This window comes from Hirundo rustica, chromosome 2 (assembly GCF_015227805.2).
Source record: "Hirundo rustica isolate bHirRus1 chromosome 2, bHirRus1.pri.v3, whole genome shotgun sequence".
NCBI lineage: Eukaryota > Metazoa > Chordata > Aves > Passeriformes > Hirundinidae > Hirundo > Hirundo rustica.
The window spans coordinates 35,602,565-35,628,112 of NC_053451.1; the positions used below are offsets into that span (position 1 = coordinate 35,602,565).

General features: G+C 37.9%; 1 protein-coding gene across 1 annotated transcript in view; it reads left to right on the forward strand.

Moving 5' to 3' along the window:
* TMEM135 (transmembrane protein 135) overlaps positions 1-25,548 on the forward strand; it is a 158,594-nt gene that overhangs the window by 33,359 nt on the left and 99,687 nt on the right. Inside the window, exon 4 of the mRNA XM_040055997.2 lies at positions 1,571-1,604. Within this exon, the coding sequence (XP_039911931.1) occupies positions 1,571-1,604 (34 nt within the window). The remainder of the gene's footprint in view (positions 1-1,570; positions 1,605-25,548) is intronic.

A 25,548-nucleotide genomic window follows, 5' to 3' on the forward strand; every position in this document is an offset into this window, starting at 1 on the left:
GAGTAACGTGCAGAGGTCAGTATGCTGTGTGATTGCTTTCCATAAATTCAGTGTGTTGTGGAAGCAGTAAAACTTTTAAGTGGAATGTATCCCTGTAGCTTAGATGGCTGCTGTGAAAAACCTTCATCTGGATGCATAACTTGACAAAGTTATGGACATGGAAACACAGGTGTTAGAAAATATTGAATCAACATTTTGGATGAATCAAGCTTGGGAACTGTGTGAGAGGGATTTCTTTATTTCCTGCTATCTGTGCTTCTGTTTTGTTCACTTCTTCAGCTGAACTGATAGCAAGAAATGTTCTGTTAACACACGGCTCTCTTAAGCACTCTATGTATGCTTGGAAATTTAAAATGTCATGACAAAATGGAACATACAAGCCTGGTTTAGACATTCTGTTACTTATTACCTTTTGTAGTAGCAATAGAAAAAAAAATCCTAAATGACATGAAGACAAATGTGGATTCAGGTTATAAAATAACTTGCATATTGAGGAAGTTTAATAGTTGAACGTGTGGTGCTTTCACAAAAATTTTCAGTTTTTTTGTGTAAGACCAATGGGGACAATGAGAAAAATCCCAAATACTACAAGGCTGATGGTAGACTCCAGAAGATAAGAACACCAGACTGAAAGGAAATACTGAAACTGAGTGTTCCAGCCTTTGGCCACAGTTTCTAATGAAATCTTTTCAGAAGAGGAGGAATAACTGAGGGTGAGGTATACCTGCAGTGGTAATGTCTTCCAGTTTCTCAAGGGTGGTGGTGGCTTGTGACTGTTGTATAGAAAACAATTTTAATTTCATCTGGACCCTACAGTGCAGTTGGTTGCTGGGGCAGCTCTCGTTTACATCCTTGAGTTCAGTTTTCATCTTGTGCTGCAATAGAATCAACAAAAATGTGAGAGCTTGAGCCCAAGTACATACTTTTCCTAAGGAGCAGTGTGAGCTGTGGGCTGAGACACAGGGACAGATCAAAAAATAGAAGTGGAAAAAAAGTAGATAAAGGTCAGAAGAGAAGATGGTGGCCACTGTTCTGGGGCACTGTTGGCACTGTGGCTTTCAACTGGCTTCAGCCAAGATTTGTGTATCAGTCTCAGCAGAAACCTTTTCCTGATATTGTAGGCAGAAGGGCTAAGGTTACATAGCAACAATCACAGAACAGAAGTTAACACACAAGCATTTTGCTGTGCATTCACAATTTAACTTAAGTTTAGGTCATTGTTTGCATGCTTATGTTACTGGCTCATATGTAGGCTTATTTTGTGTAAAGTGCTGTGTGTAATTCAAGGTGCCTTGCCCCTTGTGACAGCTTCAGGACTCATGTGGAGTAACCAGCTGCTATATATAACTTGGTTCCTGTATTTCCTCGCTGCTTTGGATGCTGTACTATCAAGATGCTATTTTTGGGTTTGCACTCATTTTTCTGTAAGGTGGTAATCATTCATCTTCCATCGATAATCTGTTTTTAAAATTCTCTTCTTTAATAAAATATTCTTAATTATTAAAGTGTTTTTCTATAGTCTGAAGAAAAAATTTGATTCATTCACTTATTTTATCTTTTCTGTTAATAGGAGAGGTCTTCTCACAATCTACATGGCTAATCAAGTAAGTAGTCCTTTATTTCAATAAAGAATAAAAACATGTGAGGTCCACTGGAAATGTTTAAAATTGATAGATACTGACATTCATCACTTTTTTTAATTGTTGCAGGATTTTTCTTTAAGAATTATGCATTATTAGATAACTAAAACTCTCTTAAGAGCAGTCTGTGATCGGAGGTCTTTCAGAGGTAGCTGTAACAGAGCAGCTGAAATGTGGTTCATTGTACTATGCTCAAAGTTTTGTGTATTGCAGCCCCAAGAAGATGGTAATTTTATATTTCTCCTCCATGATAGAATAGCATCTGGTTGTTATTTTGCAGATGAGAAATCCAACACCATATACAGTTTTGAAATTAATAATTTCTCAAACCTGTGTCATCTGTTGTGCATTTTTACCGCATGGTTGTATCAATTTAAATTTTGAGCCATATTTCTTTTACTCTCCTTCAAATAAATAACATTTATCTAAATTATGCTTTATGTATTAACTTTTTCCAAATATAAAATGGCTCTGTTACTTGATCATACTCGTTTAGGAAAGATTTTACTTTGCCAAAGGAATTACGTAAAGTTTTTGTACAGTTTGAATTGCATAAATAGTCACAGAAACTACAAAAAACCACAACTTAAGAATTGTGTTCAGACTACTGAGAGAGTTTACTGGGGCCTCAGTAGAGTCGTGCATGAGTCAAACTGTGATGGTGATGATAAGATTAATGACTAAAAGGGGTGAGACAAAGGCAATGTATCTTAGTACAGATTTGGGTGATAAAATTAATATGTTCTCTTGTACAATGTACAGTCATTGTTGATGACTTGTAATTCTGAATATTTTATGGAGGCAGAACTTTTGGAAGGAGCTGCCATCATGATATGTTAGCAGGTAAATATCTGGGAAAGTCCCTTTGTGCATTTACCAAACCCATTACATAGTTCTCTCTCAAACTCTGGCTCTTAACAATTTCTTTTAGGCAGAAATTGTTTCTTGGGTTGTTCTGTATTCATAGGCTCTGTCTTTACACACATACTCATGAGGGGAACTTAGACTTCTGAAGAAGATTAATTAATTTTTGCTTTTCACTTTAGCATTGTTGAAGTACCGTGGTAACTTTTATAGCTTCCTGACTTGTATGGCTCATAGTCTGTCCTTTAGGATTCCTTTTCTTTATGAAGGTTTTTAACCTAATTTGAAAATATGATATTCTCCTTTTGAAATGCAATTAATTAGGTGTTCAGAGTCCCAGTAATGCATGGGAACAAAGTTTGACTCCTCCAAGGAAATCTTAACCTTGGATGTTTTCCTTGAATTCAGAAGGGCAACTGTGTAGAAACTCCTCGTTCAGGGAAGAGAAGTTATAAGGACAGTGATATTTAGTTGGAATGGACTTTCCAAGAGAAGAGGGCAATAGGTGTGCTTAAAAAGCAGCGCCTTCCTGTATGCTGATTCTGAGAAAGCTGTCATTGTGTTCGTGGCTCTAAGGTTGAAATACCTCACAGTTCACCTGGAGTGGGACAGAGTTGTAAGGGAAGAGTCAAGACATGCTGTTATATTTTATGGATTCAGCTCGGCGTGGATATTCTCTTCAGCGTAATGGCTTATTTTAGTCACAAACCTTTGAAGCCAGAGCTGCCAGGGTTTGCTCTGTAAACTGCTGGTGATCGTGTCATACTTACCTTGTCAGCAAGCCCTGTAATCATAGTAAATGTTTCCTTATTTGTCTTGCTTATCTTTGGTTTAGAACTTTATATGCTTTGATAAGATTCACTTACAAATTTACTTGAAAACATTTATTTCTGTCAGCTTTTGATTGTAGCATGTCACATTTTCAATGTCCTTAAAACTCCTGTCAGGACCTGTTAAGATGTTAATGAAACTAAATGTATTCCTTTGTTTTGTTTCACATTTTGCTACACTGGGTTTTGCAGCCTGAGCAATAACAATTAAGACTTTTTGTGTGATTCTTCATGTGTGGCTTTGCCCAGGTAGGCAGGAGGTAACTGTAATTACAGTTGATTATAAGTGATTATCATTACTGTTGCTGTGGTGAATTTTTATGCCAAATTAGGGCTTTTAAATGAGAAAATTTTAGTCCTATTGTCCAGTTGGCAATATGTGACAATTAGTCCTCAGAGATGAATTTACTTAGTGGAAAGGGGACAGGTGTGTTAAATCTTTATACATGGCTGCTGTTTCTCATTTCAGTGAGGGAAATGCAGTAGAATATGGAAGGCAGTGGGGTCGCAGGACTCTTGTTTTAAACGTGACATTTTTATTGTCTTTTTAATCTGAAGCTACTAGAAACTTGTGAATGGAAACATATGCATAAGTGTCCTGGTTCATTTTAAGTAAGTCAGTGATTATAGATTTATGTGAACCTGAACTCCCTAGCTGCATTTTCTTGCTGCTTATGTGTTAACATGACAGATTAAAAAGATGATGTTTAGGCCATATATGCTCTATGGAAAAATAGAACAATTTTTTTTTTTTTTTTTTCAGACTAGCTTGCTGCTAAATTGAAGCTATATAAGAATGTATTTTAGGATTTGGATTTTTTTTTTTTTTGCTTTTTTTTTATCAGAGATAGGAGCTAGAAATAAGCATAGGACTGAAGCGTTTGTAGCTTTAATTTTAACGTGCTGAGTCTAAAATCTACCTCTCAGCGTCTCACTGGAAGTCATTTGACGTTTTTAGAACTAAATTAGTATGCCTAAGTCTTAACATTGCTGAACATGTGGATTTGAGACCTCAAGTTTCTGTAATAGCCCAGAACAGAGTAGTGGTGGACCACACAGAGCCATGGAGCTTTCAAGTTCTATTTTGGATTGCATGTATTAAAGTCATGAAATTTCTAAGATCATAAGAGATGCATTGGTAGTGAACATATAAGATGATCCTTCATGGATAATTTGAGATCAAAAGGAACCCCAAGATTCCAGCAAAAGGTGGAAAGTGAAATGTAATCTTTCAGTTATTTTTATCTTGGACAGTAGATGATATTAATGACTGTCCGTGAAGGCGACCTATAGCTCTTTCTTTTCCAGACAGTTGAGGCACACGTTTTTGTGGAGAGCTCAACGGTTGAGTTGTTGCTTTTATGTTGGAGAGACTGTGTCTTTGGGTTAGGGTTTGGCTTTTCTACTGTTGAAAACAAAACAAGAAAAGTCTGCCTTCAAAATGCAGGCTAGGAAGAGACTAATCTGAACTAGGACTGATGTAAAGCTTCTTTGAGAAACAAAACTTTAGAAAAATTGCTATGTTGTCATTGAAATGCTACACCAGAGAGGAGGCAGTTATCCTAGCATGTGCTGAGCTACATGCTATGTTTGAAATTCATAGTGTGCATTACTACATCAAAGTCTTTATTCATTCTCTGCTAGGACTTCTGATGTATGGTGGGCTGCTTACAGCATTGGAAATGTTAATCAGAGGTTCATGGATTAAATGATATAAAGCTTAAACATAAGGTGAAGCAGCTGCATGTAAAAGGCACGGTGATGATGTTGAGGGCTGTTGATCTTGAGTGATGGGAGGAATAAGTATAGGGGTATGTCCCAGCCATAGAGAAAACATTACTGAGTGGGAAGTTATAAATTTGAAAAGTAATATATGAAAGATAGGAATAAAAGAAGTAGAGAAGCACAATCTACAAGTAAAACCCGAAAATTTATTGTGGCAAGAGACGTAGAGCTGGACTGATGTAATGGGAGTTGGTGTGTGGGAGTGTCGGAGGTAAAACAAGTGGAAAAAGATGCGAAGATAGAGTTTATTCTAGTTAAGGCAGAGAACAGGTGATAAAGAAAATTATGGGTTTGCCACAAAAGGATTGGAATAATTTAATAATTAATTAACATTAAGAAAATTTTAGGAAGAGCCCAGAAAGAGAGACACAGAGGTGATGTTGTTGGTGTCCTGGAAATGAAAGTTGAGGTAATTGTCAGCATTTGCATTTGGACAAAGTTTACAGAAAAATCTGAGGATCCTGAATCTTACTTATTCCTGTGCTGATGTTGGATCATCAGTGCATGCTGTTTATTAAATACTGCCCACAGACCCTCATACACAGAGGTACTATTTAAACAAGTACAGAAGGAGTTGCTCAGTGCCATTCTAGTGGGTGATGCTCTGCTTCTGTATGTGATAAAGTAACACAGCTGAGCAGAGGTTTGCTGTTTTAAAGTAGTCCAAACAGTTTCACAGCTGAATTGTTTTTCAGTTGCATAAACCAACTAAATCTGGGTTCATTTAGACTGTATCGTTGTTTATTCCAACCAGTCAAGTGTGAAGGTTTCACGTAAGTTGCGCTCTTAAAGCTTGAAATATTTCGTCTAGGAGCGTGCAAAAATGCTGAACTACATACTCAAAAAGAAATCCCTCAGGATCTAATGAAGAAATGAGTGTCCATTACTCTTCAGTCAACTTTAACTTCAGATGTTTGTATGATTTTTTTACAGGTGGAAGTCAGATTGATTCAAAATATCACAAAATCTTCATGCTGTGCAATATTTAAAAAACTTGAAGCTATCAGCCTAATTTCAGATATCTGGCACCCACACAGAGCAAAGTAGATACCAAACTTGGAAGAAGTATGGCAAAATATAGAACGTGGTTCAAATGTTTGAGGCCAAGAGCCCTCCAATATCACTTTCCATGTACGATAAATTTGTTACTGTTTTATGCTTTTTGAGGGTGGTAGGTGGATGGATGAAAAGAAGAGGACTGAGGCTTCCTGTGGCAAGAGAAAAAGCAACAGAAAGCCACTTTTAATCTGTGCTTTTGCTGATCCTGTAGTTTTAATTTTTTGCTGAAGTCAAACTGCTAATATTTTAAAGGAAGGTACTTGCATGCAAGAAATGCTCTGACACTGAGCATTCCCAGGTGATTTTTTTTTTTACCAGCTTATCAAATGCTTTCTGTACAAAATTGCTGATGTATCTAAGTTGTTACAGATGTCTCAAGAAATACCTTGTGCCAGTTGCAATTAAATGAGGGAGGATACTATGAATCATGTAGGTTGAAAGGTGTTTCTGTTTTGTGGATTTTTTGTAGTAATGTGCAATCATTTCTCATTAACATAACATGCAACCCTGAGAAATTATCACCCAGTGCTCTTTCATGTTATAAAACACTGTACCAATTCAAAACTATCCTTTAAAACAAAAAAAAAGATTGTCACTTTTTTGTTTGTAATTCCGTGAAGTAATAGGTATTTAACATATCTCATTTGTTTAAGCAAAACATTATATTTGGCTGCACAGTTTATTCATTGTAGCTCAAAATTGTTTTCTGTTTCAACTTATTAAACTGACATTACACAAACACGACTAGCTGCCACCTTTTCTTCTCCATTGGGAACAGTTTCATCTTAGTCAAAACATGGAGGCAGTCCAAAAGGACGAAGGACAGGTGGATTTACATTTTCCAAATGTACGTCTTAAATGTTTTGAACCTTGCAGTTGAAGTAAGAAATGAATTTGACCACTCCTGCCCTGTCTTTTTTGGTAATTAAACTTTTAATGTGTGCTTTCATGTAATCCGTAGTACTAACGTTATACAAGGACTGTCAAGATAAGAGTATAGCTGATCTTTTAGCGTATTAGACAAGATAGAAATAAATAGATTTTTTTTATTATTTTTCTAACATTTCAGAGGTAATCTCCATAACTGAAAGTGCATCAAGTAAATGCTTGAAACACTTGTCTTCCAGGATTGCCTTGCCACTGTTTTCTGTACCCCTCTTCTGGGGTGACAGTGGCTTTGATTACAGCAGTAGCTAGCACGAAACCTCTATTTATTATCTGAAGGTGTCCAGAGTCCCCTTTCATTCCTTGTATTGTCACCTTTTAAGGTGTTAGCATGCTAGTTAAGGTAAAACTGTTGCTTAGTTCTTTCTGTCAAACAAAAAAGCCTTAAGTACTAAGCTACTTTGGTTGTTAGAATAGTAAGTGGTTTTATTTGGTTATACGGTTGGAATAGCAGAAGTACTTTGATACTTGGTTTAGATTGAATACCAGGAAAAATGACTTCTCAGAAGGGGCTGTGAAGCCCTGGAACAGGCTGCCCATGAGCGTGATGGAGTCACCAAGCCTGGAGGAATTTAAAAGGCGTGTACGTGTGGCGCTTGGGGCCATGCTTTAGTGATGGACTTGGCACGGCTGGGTTAGCGGTCAGTGCTGATGATCTTAAGGCTCTTTTGCAGCCTAAACTCTATGAAGAGTTGAAAGTTCAGAGGGAAGGGTTTTTCTTCATGGAAACTGCATTGAACTGAAGCTCAGGATTGTGAAGATCTTCAAGTTTTGTGGAGGGCAAAGCCCCATACTGGGACAATGTTCTGAAGCATGTCCTGATTCTCCTAGGGAAGCATCCAGCACCCACTTTTTGCTGCCTGGGAGAGGGAGGAGCAAAAAGGACGTAATTTAGTTCTTGCTGGAGAGAAGTCTGAAATAGTCACCTATGGAAGAATTGCTGCTTTTGCATGGACAAACTCTCTCAGGTGATCTTTTGCCATTTGCTGTAGCTGATAATTTTTCTAGTTCTGTCATAAGTTAAGCATTTAATTTTAGTGCCAGCAAGAAACAAGTCTTGTCTGGTATCAATTTAGACATCGAAATCAACTTAGTAGTGTTTACCCATGGGGGCTGTATTTCTAATATAACGCATTTCAAGTTTGAAGCTCAATGGAGACTCCCTGCTTCTAATAATAGCATTTTTACAACTGTTTTGGCCCACATTGTAGCATGGGATTTTGTCAAGACTTGGTAGCTGCTTCTTCTGTCAGGTTGTCCTGGTTTAGTAATAATTTGGGAGGAAACCTCCTAGAAACCTCCTAATGGGGTCCCTCTAGAAAGCAAATTCAAGTGGCCCCTTTCCCCTCCAGTTTGGGAGACATAAGCCTCCTTTGAGAGAAGTGGAAAAACCTGTTTACTTCACCAGCAAAGTACTCACAAACATGGAAAAATGAATCATATTAAACAATGAAACCTCTCATTGTTCTGAAGAGATGGCAAATTCAGAGAGAGTCCTTTTCATGGGGTGTAGCTCAGCTCACTCAGTCTCTTATCAGTCCCTCCTGCACTGGAAAATGCCGCGTCCCGGGCCCCAGGTGTGAGCTCCTGGTGTTTCTCTGGGCTTTTGCTCCAAAGGAGGGCTGATCGGTTCCAAGAAAAGAACAGCCACCGTCTAGGGAACTCCTCTGCCTCAGCTAGCAAAAAAACCCCTAACTAAACGCAGAGGAGAGCTCCCTTCTGCTTTCCGTGCTGCAGACAGCACAGTCCATGAGAGGGAATGTGAAGGAGTGAGTGCAGCTTCTGCAAACAAACTCCACGCTTCTTCTCCCCCACTTTGCTCTCAGAACCAGACTTCAAGGTGCAGAACTTAATATCCAGCATAAACAGGATGACTGGGGATACAAGCATCATAAAGTCCCCCTAGGACACAGGTCATGTGGCGTTCCCTGGGAAGTCCTGCCTCCTGTAGTAGGATGGTTTTTTCCTCCTATTTTGTCATCTGGATTTAGGAGTGAGAATCTTCTGTGGCTTCTGCTTCATTATTGCCTGGATCTTGGTGGAAACATTAGGGCAGGAAACAAAGAGCTCACATCTTTCCCATTTCATGGAAGGCATACTCAGATAAGGCTCGTGCAATGTTTGTTCTTTGAATGTGGCCTTCACCTTTGTGCTGCCTCATGGTTTAAAGCCAGGTAGAGTCAGTCCCTTGTACTTAGAGTGACACTTGGGATATGGCTGGTGTTACAGCACGGACAGTCAGGCATCACAGATGCACTTGGGGACAGTAATCTGGCTTATGAAACTTAGGACCAAGAACCAAGATGAGTGGATTTTTTAGCCTTTAGATTTTTAAAGGGCAAGTCTCAGCAAAGAAAGCTAATCATGTTAGTTTACACTTGAAGACAGTGTGCTGGAATGAGAAATAGGGTTTGTTTTTTTTCATGTCGTTTCAGCAGGCAATCCTTAATGATCTGTAAATGGCAACAAAATATAGCATTCTTCGACACTTGATGGCATTACATGATGAAGTTATCTTTCAGAAACATCTCAAAGGAAGTAAATTAATCCCAATGAAGCAGGATTTACAGAGTCAAAGATCTGCAAAGCTAGATTATGCTGGTCACTCATTCCAATCTTTCTTTCCTTTGACAGGTAAAATTGAGAGTTAGAACAAACTTTTATTCATTTTAAACTCTTACTAATGGCTCTTAGTTGTGTATAGGCATGTGTCTGCAGAAACAAAAACGATCCAGCCAAGAAATTATTAAAACTAAGCCCAGTTTTGAGTAAGAATCTAGAAAAGAAAGTTTGATTTTTCTTCCAGAAGACTTGCAACTTACTTTAACCTTGTTATTCTTCCGCTTTTGTCTCATTCTCTCAGCATCCTTGAGGTACAGGATAGTTCAAGAGGAACTGCCAGTTGTATACTGGGGTGGTAAAGTAAAGGCAGTATAAATGTAGTAGTAGCAAAAAGCCAAACTTTCGATTAAGGTGTCAATAAAGTTAATATAGACTACTTGAAGTATACACAGTTTTCTGAGAAGTTTGGAGGAATATGGATGCTATTCAAAAGAAACGGGTGCTTTTTATTGCCTGACAATAATGTTCAGATATATTTCATAGCACCTAAACAGAAGAAAAATTTTACCCTTTGATGGAATGATTGAGTTTATTGTGGTGAATGTGGAGGGAAGTGTATTGTAAGATGAACATTTCCAAACTCCTTGCTTAGAAATCAAATGCAGATGTTTTCAAATAATCAAAGACTTGGACATGCTTTATTCTAGTCGACAAATACTCAAGACACTTTCCAAAAATTTTATTTTGGAATTCAGTATTAGATGCCATAAATGGGTAAGCTATATACTTTACACATATCATGTTCTGTGGCATATGCAGCTTGGCAACTGAAATAGGCACTATTGAAATAAATTGCTACTTTTAAATATAAACATTACATAGATTTCATATGAGGAGGGAAATAAGCTGAAGTCTTACTTTCTTTTGAATAGTGCATAATGTAATCTAATTTGATTAACAGAATGCTTTACATAATTAAATTATGGGGAATCACAGCATTCTGTGAGGTTTTTAATATGTTGAAACTTAAGGTCATTGTCACTGCCCCCATCCTAAATCTAAAAAAGGCAGGTTTTAAAATGAGGAGTTATGTGAACTTAAACATTGCTGATGTCTTCACTTTTAAGTAATACTGTAATAGAGTTAGATCCTGGCAGCTGGCATTCTTGTGGATTGACATGGCTAATTGGCTTTGGCATCTTAGCCTCAGGAAACCTCATCCATCACTACAGACCAGGACTTTGGCAAGAGTCAGAGAAAACATTTAATACTTTGTCTCTTGCTTTCTGTGCAAAGCTGCTTTGCATTTTGAGCTTTCCTGTGTGTCTCGTTAGAAACTCAGTGTAATATTTGTCATTATGCTCCTTTAACATGATATTTTATTATGAATAGTTATCCATTTGACTCTAGAATTAGCAAAAGTGTCAATAATACAAATCAATTTTGAAGGTTGCCTGTCGGCCACAGCTGATAGCTTATGCAGAATTTCCTATAAGAAATATACTAGTTAAAGAAAGATACTTGACTGATATATTTAACTCCTTGCTAGTCAGTAGTAGAAATGAAGGTAATGCTTATCTTCAGATTCTGAAGAGCTCCAGACACCCATCTCTAGTGCATGTAGAATTTCTGATTATGAGAATTACTGTGGGCAGTGATTTGATAGATGAGAAAAATGGGTCAAGAGAGAATTCAAGACTTCCCAGCAGGGCAAATCCAACTTTCAAGATGGTTGAGGATTTTCCTGCTGGGAGGAAAGGGTTTTCAGAGGTCTTCTGGTAAAAGAAGAGCAAGAGTGAGAACAAGAATCTCCTGTTTTTTCTATTTCATGACAGTCTTAGCAGTCTTCTTTGCTTCTCTCAAATCTTCACATTGCCAGGCAGTCCTCTTTTCTTCCTCAAGCCTTTGAAAAACACAGGCATTATCCTCCTTTTTCCAGGTTTAGTCTGTGTTACCTGGCAATTTCTGCTGCCTCTCTTGCTTCTACGTTTGTGAGGTTTGGGAAGAAGGGCAAATGGCACTGCTCTGGGGAAGTGGGGTGAAGATGCAAATGTGAGGACTGAAGAAGTTGGGACCTTAAGCAAAACTAATGTTTTCTCATTCTGTACGTGGTAAGGTGTAGATAGATATGCAAACTTCTTTGGAAGGGAGGTATTTTTTCATTTCCAGCAGTGTTTCCCATTTGTGTCTCCATCTCTTCAGATCAATGCTCAGGGTCCAGGTGCTGCTGCAGGAGAGTGTGCTCTGAGTGTTCAGTGAAGCAGGTGAAATACTGCTGCAGGCTTGTCACTCCTGTGCTGCCCCAAACCCTGGAGTCCTCTGCTAAAGCTTGAAAACCAGAGTATTGGAGTGATGCCAAGAGTATGCTTGAGGCAGAAGGTTATTGATGTCTCTGCTTTGTCCAGTGGTGAGCTCAGCCATGGAGAATAGAGGAAAAGTCCTTGAGCTGGGTTCACTGCAAGCTCCTGATGGGGAGCAGTTGTAAGGACCTAGTGTCAGATACCGAGTTTACCAAGAGCACGCTAAACTTTGTTTGGCTTCTTCTTGTTGGAGCACAAAGGAAGTGGGGTAAAGTTGTTTGTGTGTAGTCAGAGATACAGAGGACAGAACTACTAACTGAGTGCAGTGGATGAACCTGTAAATGTCCAGTTTGTCTCTCTCCTGCCTTCTAACAAAAATTGTAAAGTATGGAATTGTGGAATCTTTATGTTTTGAGGTTTTGGCAGTCCTACTTAAAATTGTCCAGTTATTGTGTTGATGGAAGTTGTTGACAAACTGCTTCTATATGGCTTCTCTGATGGCTCAGGTATTATGAAAACTAGTCCTGGAGCACAGATTTCGTTTTGTGGAAGAAGTCTTCGATTCTGTTTTCAAAATATGCAGAATGAAGGTGTTTCTAAGAGGACAAAAGTTTGCAAAGTTTGTTTATTCTGCTGGTTTGTGATTTTTTTTGTTGTTGTTTTTTTTGAACACAGTGTTAATCTTGCCATAGAACTGGCCAGTGGAATGAGCAGGCATTCTTTCTGATTAACTGTACATTACATTTAATTATTATTTTCTGTGCTCCATATGTTTCAGTTAAAATCAAATCCTTCATTTTTTAATTGCCTATGTCCACTCATAGTATATTAGTGCCAATTCTAGTTTGATACTGTTACTGATGTCATTTATTGGATAATGATAATTAAACAGAGCAGCGGTTTCAGCCCAGAAATAATTCTGCTCCTTTTGAAACTCTTAAGTTGTCAAAGTAAAAGGCAGTTGTGCATTTGCCTTCCTTAAATAGATTTCCACAGAAAGTTTTGGAGCAAAACCAGTTTGGTCTAAAAATTATAATCTGCTTTTTTTTTTTTTTTGTACGAAAAGGAGTTGTTTTCAAAAATATTGCAGTTAGTTTCTCCGTTTTAATCTTTGCATCTGTGATGCAAAGCAAAAACTATACCTTTGCACTAAGTCTGAAATAGCATTCTCTTTTTCACTTCTACATGTTGAAATATTTTCTGTGTTAAGAGATATTTCTCATGCTTTGTATAAAATGGTTTTAAAAGTATTTTTCTGAAATAGTAAATGTTTTTGCTTATGTTTATAGCCAGATAGAATAGATGTAGTGGTGTATGGGAAATGTTAACACGTGGCTGCTGAAGTTCTTTACATAGTGCTTTACAGGATACCTAGATTTTTAAACAGTGTTGAGACTAAGTATTTTAATTGTTTAAACAGTCACTGGTTTGGCATTCAGGGGGAGGTGGTTCATTTGAAATCTTGTCTCTGTGATATGCTCCTTATGTCTCTAATAAGGTTAGAAAAGCAGAGGAGGACAACTTCTAGCACAGCTTGTAAATGTCAGTCTGGATGGAAGACAGGTCAGCCTGAAAACCATATTGGTGTCGGAAAATGAAAGGAAACTATCCTTCCTTGAATCTGAGCTCTAACAAGGAGACATTGGTAAAGAAAATGTAGAATTTCTTGGTAAATCAGAAGGAAGTAATTCTAAATTATCAATCGATGTCTTTTAAATGTGAGGGAAGTGAAAGAATTAATAAGATTTATTTTATCTACATCTAAATCTGACTGGTTTTCCTAAGGCAGATTATTGCCTTGGTTTAGGTCCTGTTCATGTGTGAAACTTGCCAGCTAGTGTCCTTTGTGACTGGTTCTGTCTTTGGAAGTCAAACTGACTTTGATAGTATTTTTAAAGGAAAATCCAGTGATGAGTGTGACATTAGAATCTTTTCTGAATCTGCTCCTCTCTCTCTTCTACCCTTTCCACACAATGGATCAGTAAATCAGACCATTAGTAACTATGGAAGTTCCAATAGTGCATCAGTTACCATATCTTGCTACAATATTCTTCTGAATGGGGTTATTTCGGAGGAACTGCATTGTTTGAGATTGATCTCACATGGTCATTTCCATGTGAACTCTTAATGTTTTTGAAATGTGAGTAGTGTGATTCTTTAAGGAGTGAATTTATGGTTCAGTAACTGTTCTCTCTCTGCTCCGGTGAGATGGGGTGCCTCAATAGCTGCTGCTCTCCTCAAATCTCGAGCACTGCAGGACATTTTTGCAGAGTCGGTTGAAATAAGTCTGGAAATGGCAATTCCCTGTTCAGTATTTCTAGGGAGAAGAATGATCTGAAGTAGGAATCAGAAAGAGGGGCTGAATGGCATATATTTAAGAACATGTGTTTCTCAACTTTAGTGCCTGGTTTATGTTGACAGAACATTCAACAAACTGGCACAAATGCAGTGTTTCACGTGTTTCTGAATTTTGTAAAGTATACCTACCATAGTTTGGGTTAAAAAGTATAGGCATAGGTTTCAGTAAGATGTGTTAGATTTAAAATTTGTAGAAAGTCAATAACTTCATTAAAAGTGTCCTAATTTGCTTAACACTTCTCCAAAATAAAACTTAATAATTGTCATCTTTGACTATTTTAAAGTGTTAAGGATTATACTATTTTTCAGTTGCAGATTTCTTAATCTTGAAAAGTTGTTTTTGTTTATATAAAATCATCTGTGTCGGTAACCTTGAAAAAAGTAACTGTTGGCTTCACTCTTATTCAAATGTGCTGGTACAATTTCAGAGACAAAATTCTATTTGGAACATTTAACTTAAATGATTTGATGCGCTTTGCAGATCACTATGTTGAATAAAAGGTCTTTAAATATCAGTCACATTACAAAAAATTTCAAGGAGTGGATTGTTCAGTTGGATTGGAAATACACGCTTTTTGTATGTGTAAGCTCATGCCCCACTAGCTGCTTATAAATACTTTATAAACAATTGCATTTGTTTTGAATATTTGAAAATTTTAAATTCTTCAGATGCTTGTATAGGATTTTTTTTATCTAAAAAGTACAAAAACCTTCCCTGCTTCCTAACACACACATGGGTGCATGCATCCATGCATGTACTGTCTTTGTCTCTATTTTTCTCTCTCTTTCTATATAGAAAGAGAGAGAAAAATATTAACCAGGAAGAGCTTTACGAATTATGGTTTAATTAACCAGGAAGAGCTTTAGGAATTATAGTCATTGTCCCATTTAAAAATATAAAGTTGTTTTTTGTCACAACAGTTCTTTTGACACACTGCAATTCTCTGCTGTGCAAGATACGACTTTTTGAATAACCCTTTTGCTTTACATTTAAACCTTGATGTTCACTGTTTCCTACTTATTCCTGGCCTAATTAAGACTGCTGGGAGCTGACCCACGTTCCTGAGCACGTTAAGCTGTGCAAACTGGCCCCTTGAGTCCTGCGCCAGGACTCTGGTGCACAATATCAACCATTTTGTGTCGAAATGGATACACTGAACTTGAATATGGGTGTTGTTTGCTAATGCTTGCAAATCACAGTAACTCAGTGGCCTTAGGCAAAGCAAGATGTAATGGGAATTCACTGGTATAAATAACTTTGCTGGAGAACTTTGCCATGGTCATAAATAATGAAGCTCTTGGACACCTCCCCCCTCTTCCCAAAAGAAAATCTATGTAGGTTTTCTACTGGATTTCCTGACTCCTTGCTTGTATGGCATTTATGAATCTGAATGAACTGGAAGTTGAAGATGTTTCTGCTTTGACAAATTTTAGAATAAGGCCTCTCACTGATTCATTACAAAAGCTTTGGACACAAACTAATGGACATAAATATGTAATTTTTCTCTCAGAATTCCAGCATCTCTGCAATGTAGACTGTATGTTGTGCATGTAGAGACTCAAAGAATGTGTGCCAAGCCGGAAGGATTATATTTGGAACTTTACTGAATGGAGTCACTGCAGTCTGTACTTTGAGCAGTCGCTCAAACCAAAGTCAAACTGATTTGTGTTAAACAGTATTCATTCATATGAGGGGGGAGTGGGGTGAGAGGAAGCTTCAGTCACAGGTCAGGGGTATGAAAAACCTTCAACCCATGCAGTGACTTGAGAATACAGAGCTGGTGTTAGCCATAGTAGAAGACTCCAGCTGCAGGAATTTTACCGCTGGGTTAAGAGGACAGGTCAGCATTACAGTCTGTTGGTGAGCATCATGACCTTCAGCAAAAGTAGATGATTGATTACTTGAGACTTACTGAAGACATAAGATCAAACAAACAGTTAGGCACTAAAATGAAGAAAATTAATTAGTTGGTGTTTTGCAATATCCCAAGAAACAAAACCTGTAATTTATGTTCATGTTTGTATTTTTAACATATTTTTTCAGTTCATGGGTCATCTTGTGTGCAAAATCATCAACAGATTCACAGAATACTCTTGAGTTGGGGGGGACCCACAAGGAGAGAGTCCAACCTTTCAGTGAATGGCCTATACAGGCATTGAACCCACAGCCTTGATGTTATTAAATTAGCTCTGTGTTCTGACCAGCTGAGCTCATCTGGGTCTCACACTATGGGCATTTCCAAATTAAGCCATAAGACCATGTATCTTTTTTTTGGCTGCAGTACAGATGTGGTTATTTTAATTTTTTTCAACCTGCCAAATCTTCTGCATGGGCTTCAGTGCGCTCTATTGAAGTATTTGCAAATATTTACAAATGTAATTATTCTCCTCTGGTCTGTGGTCACTTTTGTCTTGTACTCAGTTGCTTACTCTTTATATTATAGCAATGTTCAAATCACTGCTTTGAATGTGGACTTGTAATTTCAAGTGCAGAGAATTAATCTGTTACTTTACTGATGCTTACATATTGCTCAGATAAGAAAAATCAGCTGAACAGGATGTCTCCCTTATTAGAGGTATTTCGTTTTTTTGTTAATGAAAACAAGTTTGCAGAGTATATTTGCATTACCTATAAAAGCCATTAAACTTTTATGGGTTAACCAGTTTACAGGTCACTTGAACAGGTGATCTGGAGAAAAAATACTTGGCAGGCTTAGTAATAATGTTAATACTGAATTTAGAGGGCACAAAACCCCATGATTGGGAGCTCCTGGAATATTTTTAAATAACCACCCAATATTAATAAAACAATGAGAGGAAGTTCGTCTCACTAAATCACATTAACTCTGACAGTTTCTGTGCCATTTTCTTTTCTCATGAAGCCTTTTTAGCCTGGCTATAGAAATTAGATTGATGAATACTTAGGTAATGACATATGATGATCCTTGAGATCATTGTGTAAGTCTTAAATAGCAAATGAATTGCTTACAACCAAATGCAACGTGCTGTAAATATATTCTGAGATTGTGGACACTGCTAGAAGTGGTGAGGCTACAAGGAGTGAAGGTGAGCTGTTGTTCTGTGCAAGTTGTCCCTGAGCAAAGCTGGTAGTTACTCCTTTTGTTGCTGGATTGGCGAAGCAGTGGCATTGGTGACAGAAAAGCAAAAACATGCAGAAACAGAATCCTATGAACTTTCAAGTGTATTATGTAATGGTTAAGGAAGAAAATGGAAGATGAGGCTATGAGAAAAGCACACTTTGTATGCTTATCTTAAAAATGTGAGGCTTTTATTTAACAAAAGAGCATTTATGAATTTTTAGTAGGGATATGTTTTTCTTTTATAAAGCAATCTGGGAAGTTTGAAGACTCATAAAATGTGTCATCAGAAGAAAACTGGAAAAATAGATTGGTCAGAAAAAGGGGAATAATTTACCCCTTGGTAAGAGAATACCAAAATTCTTTGGTTAAAAAATTGATAAAATATTCCTGTTCTGCAGGCAGAAAACAAGTACAGAGAAATTATATCTTTATGATGAACTTAGTTAGAAGCACTGAATCTTGCATTTTTAAAATTTCTTCTTATTGATAATTTTCATGCATACATGTTCACTAACTCCATTTTTAGTTCTTTAAATTCATCCACAGGATTTCAGATTGGCATTGCAAAAGTGAGGATCATGCAAATATGGCCAAACACTAGGTAACAGGGAAGAGCACCTATTGTCATTGTCATAAACGTCTGGGAAAGAGGAAACTGAGAAGACAAGTTTTTACTATTAATAAGTTGTCCAAGATTGTAAAAATGAGAGCTGGCTCTAAAACTTGCAGAAGCCTCATGACACTGTTCCACTGATGAACTGGCAGTAATGCAGTGCTTGTGGGGAGAAAACTCCTCCTTTATATATACGGTGCTGGAATATGATTTCTCACTCAGATGGGAAGTGGAAAATATAAGGAAAATGTCAGTTCCACATTTTGTAGCTGTTAAACACCCCCATTTCCCCTACTCCCTTCAATTTAATATTAAGGATGATTGGGAAAGGAGTAGAGGAGTAGAGAAAAATGATTATCATGCCACTGTGTAAATCATGGGTGTGCTGACAGGTTTACTGCTGTCTGCAGTTCTGGTCCTCTTTAAAGTGTAAGAGAAGTAGAGAAAGAACCTCGTGGAAGAATAAAGATGCAAAGGTGTTGAAGAACATGTGTAAGTGGAGGAGCTAAATTCAGTAAACTTAGCCTGGGGGAGAATGAGTAGGAGACAAGAAATGTAAAATCATGTTTGTATGAAGAGGAGGAATGGCGATGAATTATTTACTTGTAATACAGGAATGAAGGGATGCCAAAGAAAACTGTTAGCAGTTCAAAACAAACTGATGCACGCAGATGCGAAACTACACTGGACAATTAGGATGCCAGAAGCTTTCTTGTGGGCTGCAGGAGAAATTGTGTGAAAAATAATTCATTAGGGCAGCCACATGTGGAGATCCTTTATGTTGTTGTGGCAGCTGTGACCTGGAATTTCCTTCACTGTATAGCAGAGAAGGTATTTTTCAAGCTCTTGTTGCTGGTGGTTTTTCAAAACCAGGAATTGAGCTAGCTGTGTTGTGAAGCTCTTCTTTGTGGACCTGTGCTCTGGGGTCTGATGCAGATGTTTCTCCTTTGGCCTGTGGCTTTTATACACCCAGATGTGGCGAGGCAGGTCTTGCACCTTGGGCCTGTTTGGTTCCAGCAGCAGGAGGGTATTTTGCCATCCGTGTAAGCTGAGGAACTATTCCCACAGTTAGTGGGGTGACCTCCTGGCCCTCCAGGAGTTAATTGCAGAGCTTGCTGAAGCACATCCATCCCCTTCCCACTGCCTCTTGGTGTGTAGGCTCTTGCCTATGTATTTATTTTTAATTCTCCCGGCTCTCCATGGAATAATTAATTGAGTATACATAAGCAGGATTTTTTCTCTAGGCTTAGTTCTCAACTCTTCCTACCTTATGTAAAAAAACCCAGGCAAAACAGGCACTGAAGAAAATGCAGAGAAGCCAAGTGACATTTGGCACTTCAGAGTGTATGTGGTGGAATCTCTGGGCAGTGTGTGTTTGTAGCTAGCACTGGCTTACACAGAGATGGAGCACGCTTGGGGCGATGTAGCCTAGCTTGCCAAATCCTCTGTTAGCGTGTACAGATGGGGGGAGTGCTCTCTGCAGCTGAGCTTATGTCCCTGACAAATGTGGGAGTCTCTTCCAGTGGGTGGACGGGGGGAGCTTTTAGCTGTGTGCTTAGTAAGACTTCTGTGACGCTGATTCCGTAGTTTTCCTTTACCTCGTCAATAAAGCAGATCTCTTCCCCTTCCCTCCTTGCTACTTTAAAAGCACTCGGACTCTTTAATTGTCATAGAAAATACAGGCAGGAGTGATATTTTTCAAAAAGAAATATAAAGAATTACTGGATGATTTTAGGGAACTGTGTATATGAGTTCTGCATGTAACTCTGTTTATTCTCTGTTATCTAGGAGAAACAAACCTTCTGGTGAGTTGTTGTATTTTTTTTTTTTCAAGCTGGAAGGATGGAAAGGATGTTGACTTTGTGACTGAAGAAAGGAGGAGATAGCTTCTTTTACAGTCTTCTTTTGGGTCTTGGCAATTTCCTCAGGTCACTTTTCAGTGGGAAGATAAATATGCTGTAATATGGAATCTTTGATGTAAATATCTGAAAGTGTGGAACATTATTAAACCATAATGAAGTGCACTTCCTAAATAATTTTAGCAGGAAATGGAATCATTTGGCAATTAAGGCTGCTACATCTTTCAAAGGGTTAAATGCTGATTATAGCTAGAGACTTACAAGTAAAATAGATTACATTAACATTTCCCTTAAATAATAGATACATCTTTCTGTGACATATCTGATTCTTTGCTAATAGTATTAAAAATTTCCTGCTTTTGATTGAGAATGGTCAAAATGTTAGGCTTTATAAACTTCTTTGTGTAAGAACTTAGGAATAAGGGAGTTATTTTGATTTTGATGGGCTTGAGCATCTTTTCCATATGGATTCAATTCACATTTTTATCGTAATGTGGAAGTCATTACTCTGACATCTGAAACTGAGGTAGCAATAAAAAAAATTATCACAAACAAGACAGCAGACACAAATGATTTTGTGTTTATTACTGGGTGGCCCTTTTGAAACTTTCCCAAAGTTAATTGGTTCCAGATATTTGAGAATTAAAATTGTATTGTGACAAATTTATTTCTGGTCATATTTAACTCGAGTCTTCTCAGTAAGGAGGCTTGAACAAACAGAAGAGTTGTCAACTCACTCATGTCTGTCTCCAGTTTTTGTTGTAGTAGCTTTAATCCCAGTGATTTGGTTTAATAAAGACCACTGAGAAAACAAACACTGGTGGTGACTGCGCTGCTCTTGTAAATTATTTATCGTATCTCTAAGGTTTTACTGTGGCGTAAGTGCTGCTGTGTTAGCTTAAATTCTTCACAAATATGTCATGTTGGATTAAATGCTTGTGTAGAGTTTATGTGTGCCTGGGAACAATGTTTCCTGCCGTCTGGGGTGGGATTGGTGTGTGTGCGCAGTTGGGGGCACACAGACCTGCCCCTGCTCTCATGGTGAGTGAGTGACCAGAGCAGGCTAAGCCACAAAACCTGGGGTGTCATGCTCTGCTTTCAGTAGTTCAGATGCTGCCTTACACAGGGCAGTCGGGAAGTGTTTTTTTGCTTGTAGACATACCCTGAGCTCTTGGGTCAGGGTCAGTGTTGGGATTGCTTTGCTGCTCACCTCGAATTATGTGTTGGGAACCCAGGGGCTTTGCCTGAGCGAGGCAGGAGCCCAGGACAGGGTGCGCAGCGTCTCAGGTCATTCTGCTTATGACTGGTATGATGTATTTTCTGTACAAAATACAGCACACTTTCAAATATCTGCTAATAGGAGACAAGTGTGGCTAAGTAGCTTCTTAAGTGCATATTACACACATTGTCATATATATGTCATGTGTCTTCCTGTACTGTAGTGTACTCTACTGCTATAGTTACTCAGAGTATTTATTGAATATTCAATTCAATATATTGCATATTCAATGCAATATATTGCATAACAGTTGCCTTATTTTTTCCATTTTAAAACTAAACTTGGACATGAAAAGCATTACAAAGCCAAAATTACCTTACTATTTTCTGTTCCTATCTTATCAATACGTACCTCAAACCTTTTTTCCTATAGGAAACAGACTTTTTTCAAATTTCTGAAACTTATATTACAGGACTCGAGTTTCAATCTTGAAAGACTTTTTAGTATTTAGGGTTTGAAATTGCTAAAGCTGTTCCTGACAAGTAATGAAAGCCTTGCAGTAGTAAAGTCAAAAGTGGAAATTGCTAAGAGTTAATTAAGTTTCTCTTAATGAAAGGATCTAATTTGTAGCTCAGTATGCCTAGTTCTTGGCAGTCTTTTTCCTCTCAGGGATTGTCAGTTATCAGCTGTGACATACTGGTAATAAGATACACATTCAACCCCCCACATTTTATATGTATATTTATGCATATGTGTATTCACACCTGGTGAAAGGGAAGAGAAAGCCTTTGTCCTTTCGTATGTTTTCCAGAATTAGAAGTAAGTAAAAATGTTAAAAGGAAATGTTTGATTTGTGGAGGCATGGGTTTAATTAATACAAGTCTATGTTCTGCAAGTGTTGTGTTAGTAAAATTTATGAAAGAGCACTAAACTGCATTAGGGTAATTTATGGCCCAAATAAATGTCAGTTGCTAAGGTAAACTAGTATGGAAAACAGTGTAACTAGGATAAAAAAAGTGAAGAACTAGAGTAAATTGCAAACGTTGTAAGAACAGTGTTACAATTCTTTCTTTATATTCACCCGAGCAAGTATAAGTTCGTTTACAATATATTTATTAACAGTCTCAGGCTAATAAAACAACACTTGCAGAGCAATTTTGGACACTTTCCAGCTCTCTGTATTGTGCAGCAACAAGTTAGGCCAGTGCTTTTTTTTTTCTTTATTAAGAAAAAAAAAAGAAGGAATCTGTATTCCTGGCTCCTTTATAAGGTTGTTAAATGTGCCATTTGGCATTTCAGAGCCCTGCTTTGCATTGTGCTCAATTAGTGTGGGCGAAGCAATCGCAGCACCAGTTTCAGAAATGTGCCTAATTACTATAAACCACTGAGGGATCCATTCATTCTGTGTTTCTGGCTCTGTGGGTGCCAGCCACAGAGACTCCAGCAATTTCTGAAGCCTAATCCTGAGCCACTTCTCCATGTTTCTGTGGCACTTGCATTTTGGAGCCCGTAATGGGGTCTGGCTGCTTATGACCTTACGTTGCTCTGCAACTGTATCTGTATTATATTCTGGAAATGAGACCTTGGTGCATAGGAAAGGATTGAGAAAGACCCTTCAGCCCTTTCTACACGCACACACTTCTCTCCTGAAAAAGGAGGTGGTGCCATGTTATGTTTTATTTTAAATTATTCTGACTCCTGCCACAGAGAGTCTGTATTAGTTATGGAGGCTATGGATCAGTTTTTGGAATAGGGCTTACTTATAGCCTGTACTAGTCATTATAATTTTACTAGTTTGATGACAGCCCTCTTCCAGCTTGATGACAAACCTTTCACATTAGCCTTTTTTGGACACTTCTAGTTGGTAACTTATTTTTGAACAGTTACTGAGCATTTAAATCCAGACTTTAGGAGGAGGAATGTTGGCTAATTGCTTTGGTAAGACGTGCATTTGAAACAACAAATCCATACCTCACTGCTTTAGTTGAAGCTGTTTGATTTATAGACTTTCATAAAATGGTTGTTCATCCTTCTCTCTTTCTACTGAATGAAGGAGTTGGCTGCTACCAGAAAGTATTCCTGTATAGATACTTGTGTGAACGTAAAGCCTGGAACAGAGCTGTCTTGGAGGAGCATCTTACTGTTCACAGTTCATGCTGGCAGTTCTGGTGTTTGGATTATGCAAGTCCTTTAAGTGCCAAGGAAGCCCATCCATTTTAGCACCAGGATTTTTTTGCCATCCATTCTGTCAGTGAGGAGGTGAGGCTTTAAACATCTGATAAATGAGAGGGAAAAACGTGTAGTGAAGACCTGACCTGATATATGGTACTTTAACCTATCATGGTGCTAGCTACTCTTAAATGTTTGCAAAACAGAGGCTTCCTTTTTTCAGCCATGTTTTGAAAGCTTTATGAGGAGGGAGCTCAACTGAAAGCTTCTGATTTATGTTCTCATTTGACGTTTTTGCATTTATCAGGATTCATTTGCTCATTTGATAGGGAGCACAATGTGTTTTAGGCTCACTTGATTGTCTGCTGTGGTTTCTAAATTGTTTTCAGTGTTGCTACATTCCTTAGACAGTTCCTTGTTCTGTAATTGTATACTTGTAGTTTGTTTTGTGATTTTTCCTTAAGAAGTATGAGCTATTATTTGGCTGTGCTAACATACAGGGTGGTTAAATGAACCTATCTGGGCAATCCAGTGTCGTTTATGGAACGGACCCACTACATGTATTTGGTACCATGAACCTTGCCAGGAATAACTGTACATTTTGTTCTCTCTCAAAGATCCTCTTTCTTGTTATTTTGTACTAGGCTAAAGAGTTTGCTGTAAATCTTAAAACAAGCAAAACTATAGAGAGGTTTTTTTTTGTTTTGTTTTTTGTTTTTTTTTTTTTAGTTTATTACATGTTTTAAATAAACTAGAGTGAATAAACTGGTCTGGTGAAGAGGTTGTTTGGCCATCCCTGAGGCTGGAAGCAAGCAAGACTTTGAGCTACATTTGAGTTGAAGTTGAAGCCATCTCCTCATTGCCTTCCCAGCGTTGTGTTACAGCTCTACATCACTTGGGCTAACTTATGGCCATGCTGCAGTTTCTGATGTGGTAAACCTAGCAGTGGTACACGTTGTGCCTCCTGTGGTCTGAATCAGTGGCTTTTAACTATGCAGTCACTGTCTTTTCCTTGGGAAGATCGCTCATTCCCAATAGAAGATTATAGATGCCTTGCAGATTAGCAGCTGCTCAGTTTCATAACTCTAACTACTGGTGTGTTCAAAACTTCCATAAAATACAGGTTATCAGTTCCTCCATTGGCTTTTCTCTGATGCTCCTCACCTGCAGTCTGTAAATACTTCACAGTCTCTTGAGATTTATTCTCATGAGTCAGCTCTAAGTGGCAAATATGGTAACAATTTTTTGCATGAGAAGTGGAATCATAAAATTATTAATTTGGATTGTGTTCAAAAAATATTCAATAACTTGGTATGATTCAGTGTTAGAAAGCTGAGGCATTTGTCCTTGACTACCTCCAAATGTCTTCAGTTACATTTTTTTACCACATTGGAATAGTAATTGTTTTGTATGTTCTCAAGGCAATGTATAGAAATAACTAAGTCAATATTCTTTATGACTTTTGGGGAGTAAGTATTATTAGTAATTATAAGTAAGTAAGTATTTCAGGAAGTAAGAAGAACAGTATTATTCCTCACCTGGATGAGGAATTGCCATGGTAGTACCATCAGGAGCAGATTTTTAGGATCTCTTGATTGAGGGTCTCCCACTCTTTGGAAAAAAGACCACACTACCTATTTACAGAAGAATCCTCTGTGTTTCAGTTGTCTTGCCTGATGTCAGATAAGAAAAACAAAAGCTAGAATCTGGCCCTCCTTTGTGCATTCTACTTGTTTTACCAGTAATCTCATTGTGTTTCCTTGTGATTTGCCTCCCAAGTTTTAGAGGAAGAGGAGAGGGATTTTACTGACTTTTACTGACTATTGATTGCCATGTAGCTTTGTTTCCTTCTTTTACCACTGTCTATAGCAAACATCTGAATTTTGATGATAGTCTTATATCCCCTGAGACAACCCACAAAAGAAAGTAGAAATCAAGTTCCATATTTCATGAGTTAAAGTAGGCTGCACTTTTTTCCCTTTACAAAAGCATTATTGTTAGGATGACAAAGTTAGTTGACAGCAATTATCAAATCATTGTACGCCAGGCAAGAACATTTCATAGTATTGAAGTTAATTCATTACAGTAATTTTGGCGACTGCAGTGTTGTTGAGCAGTTCTGACTGAAAGCCTCTCTGGATCTAATGCGCTTCAGGATATGGAGGTTGTAGCCAACTTCATTTCAGGCTGCTTGAGTCTGAGTCTGGCTCATGTCTTGATTTTTAAGGGCATTTTACTAGTTCA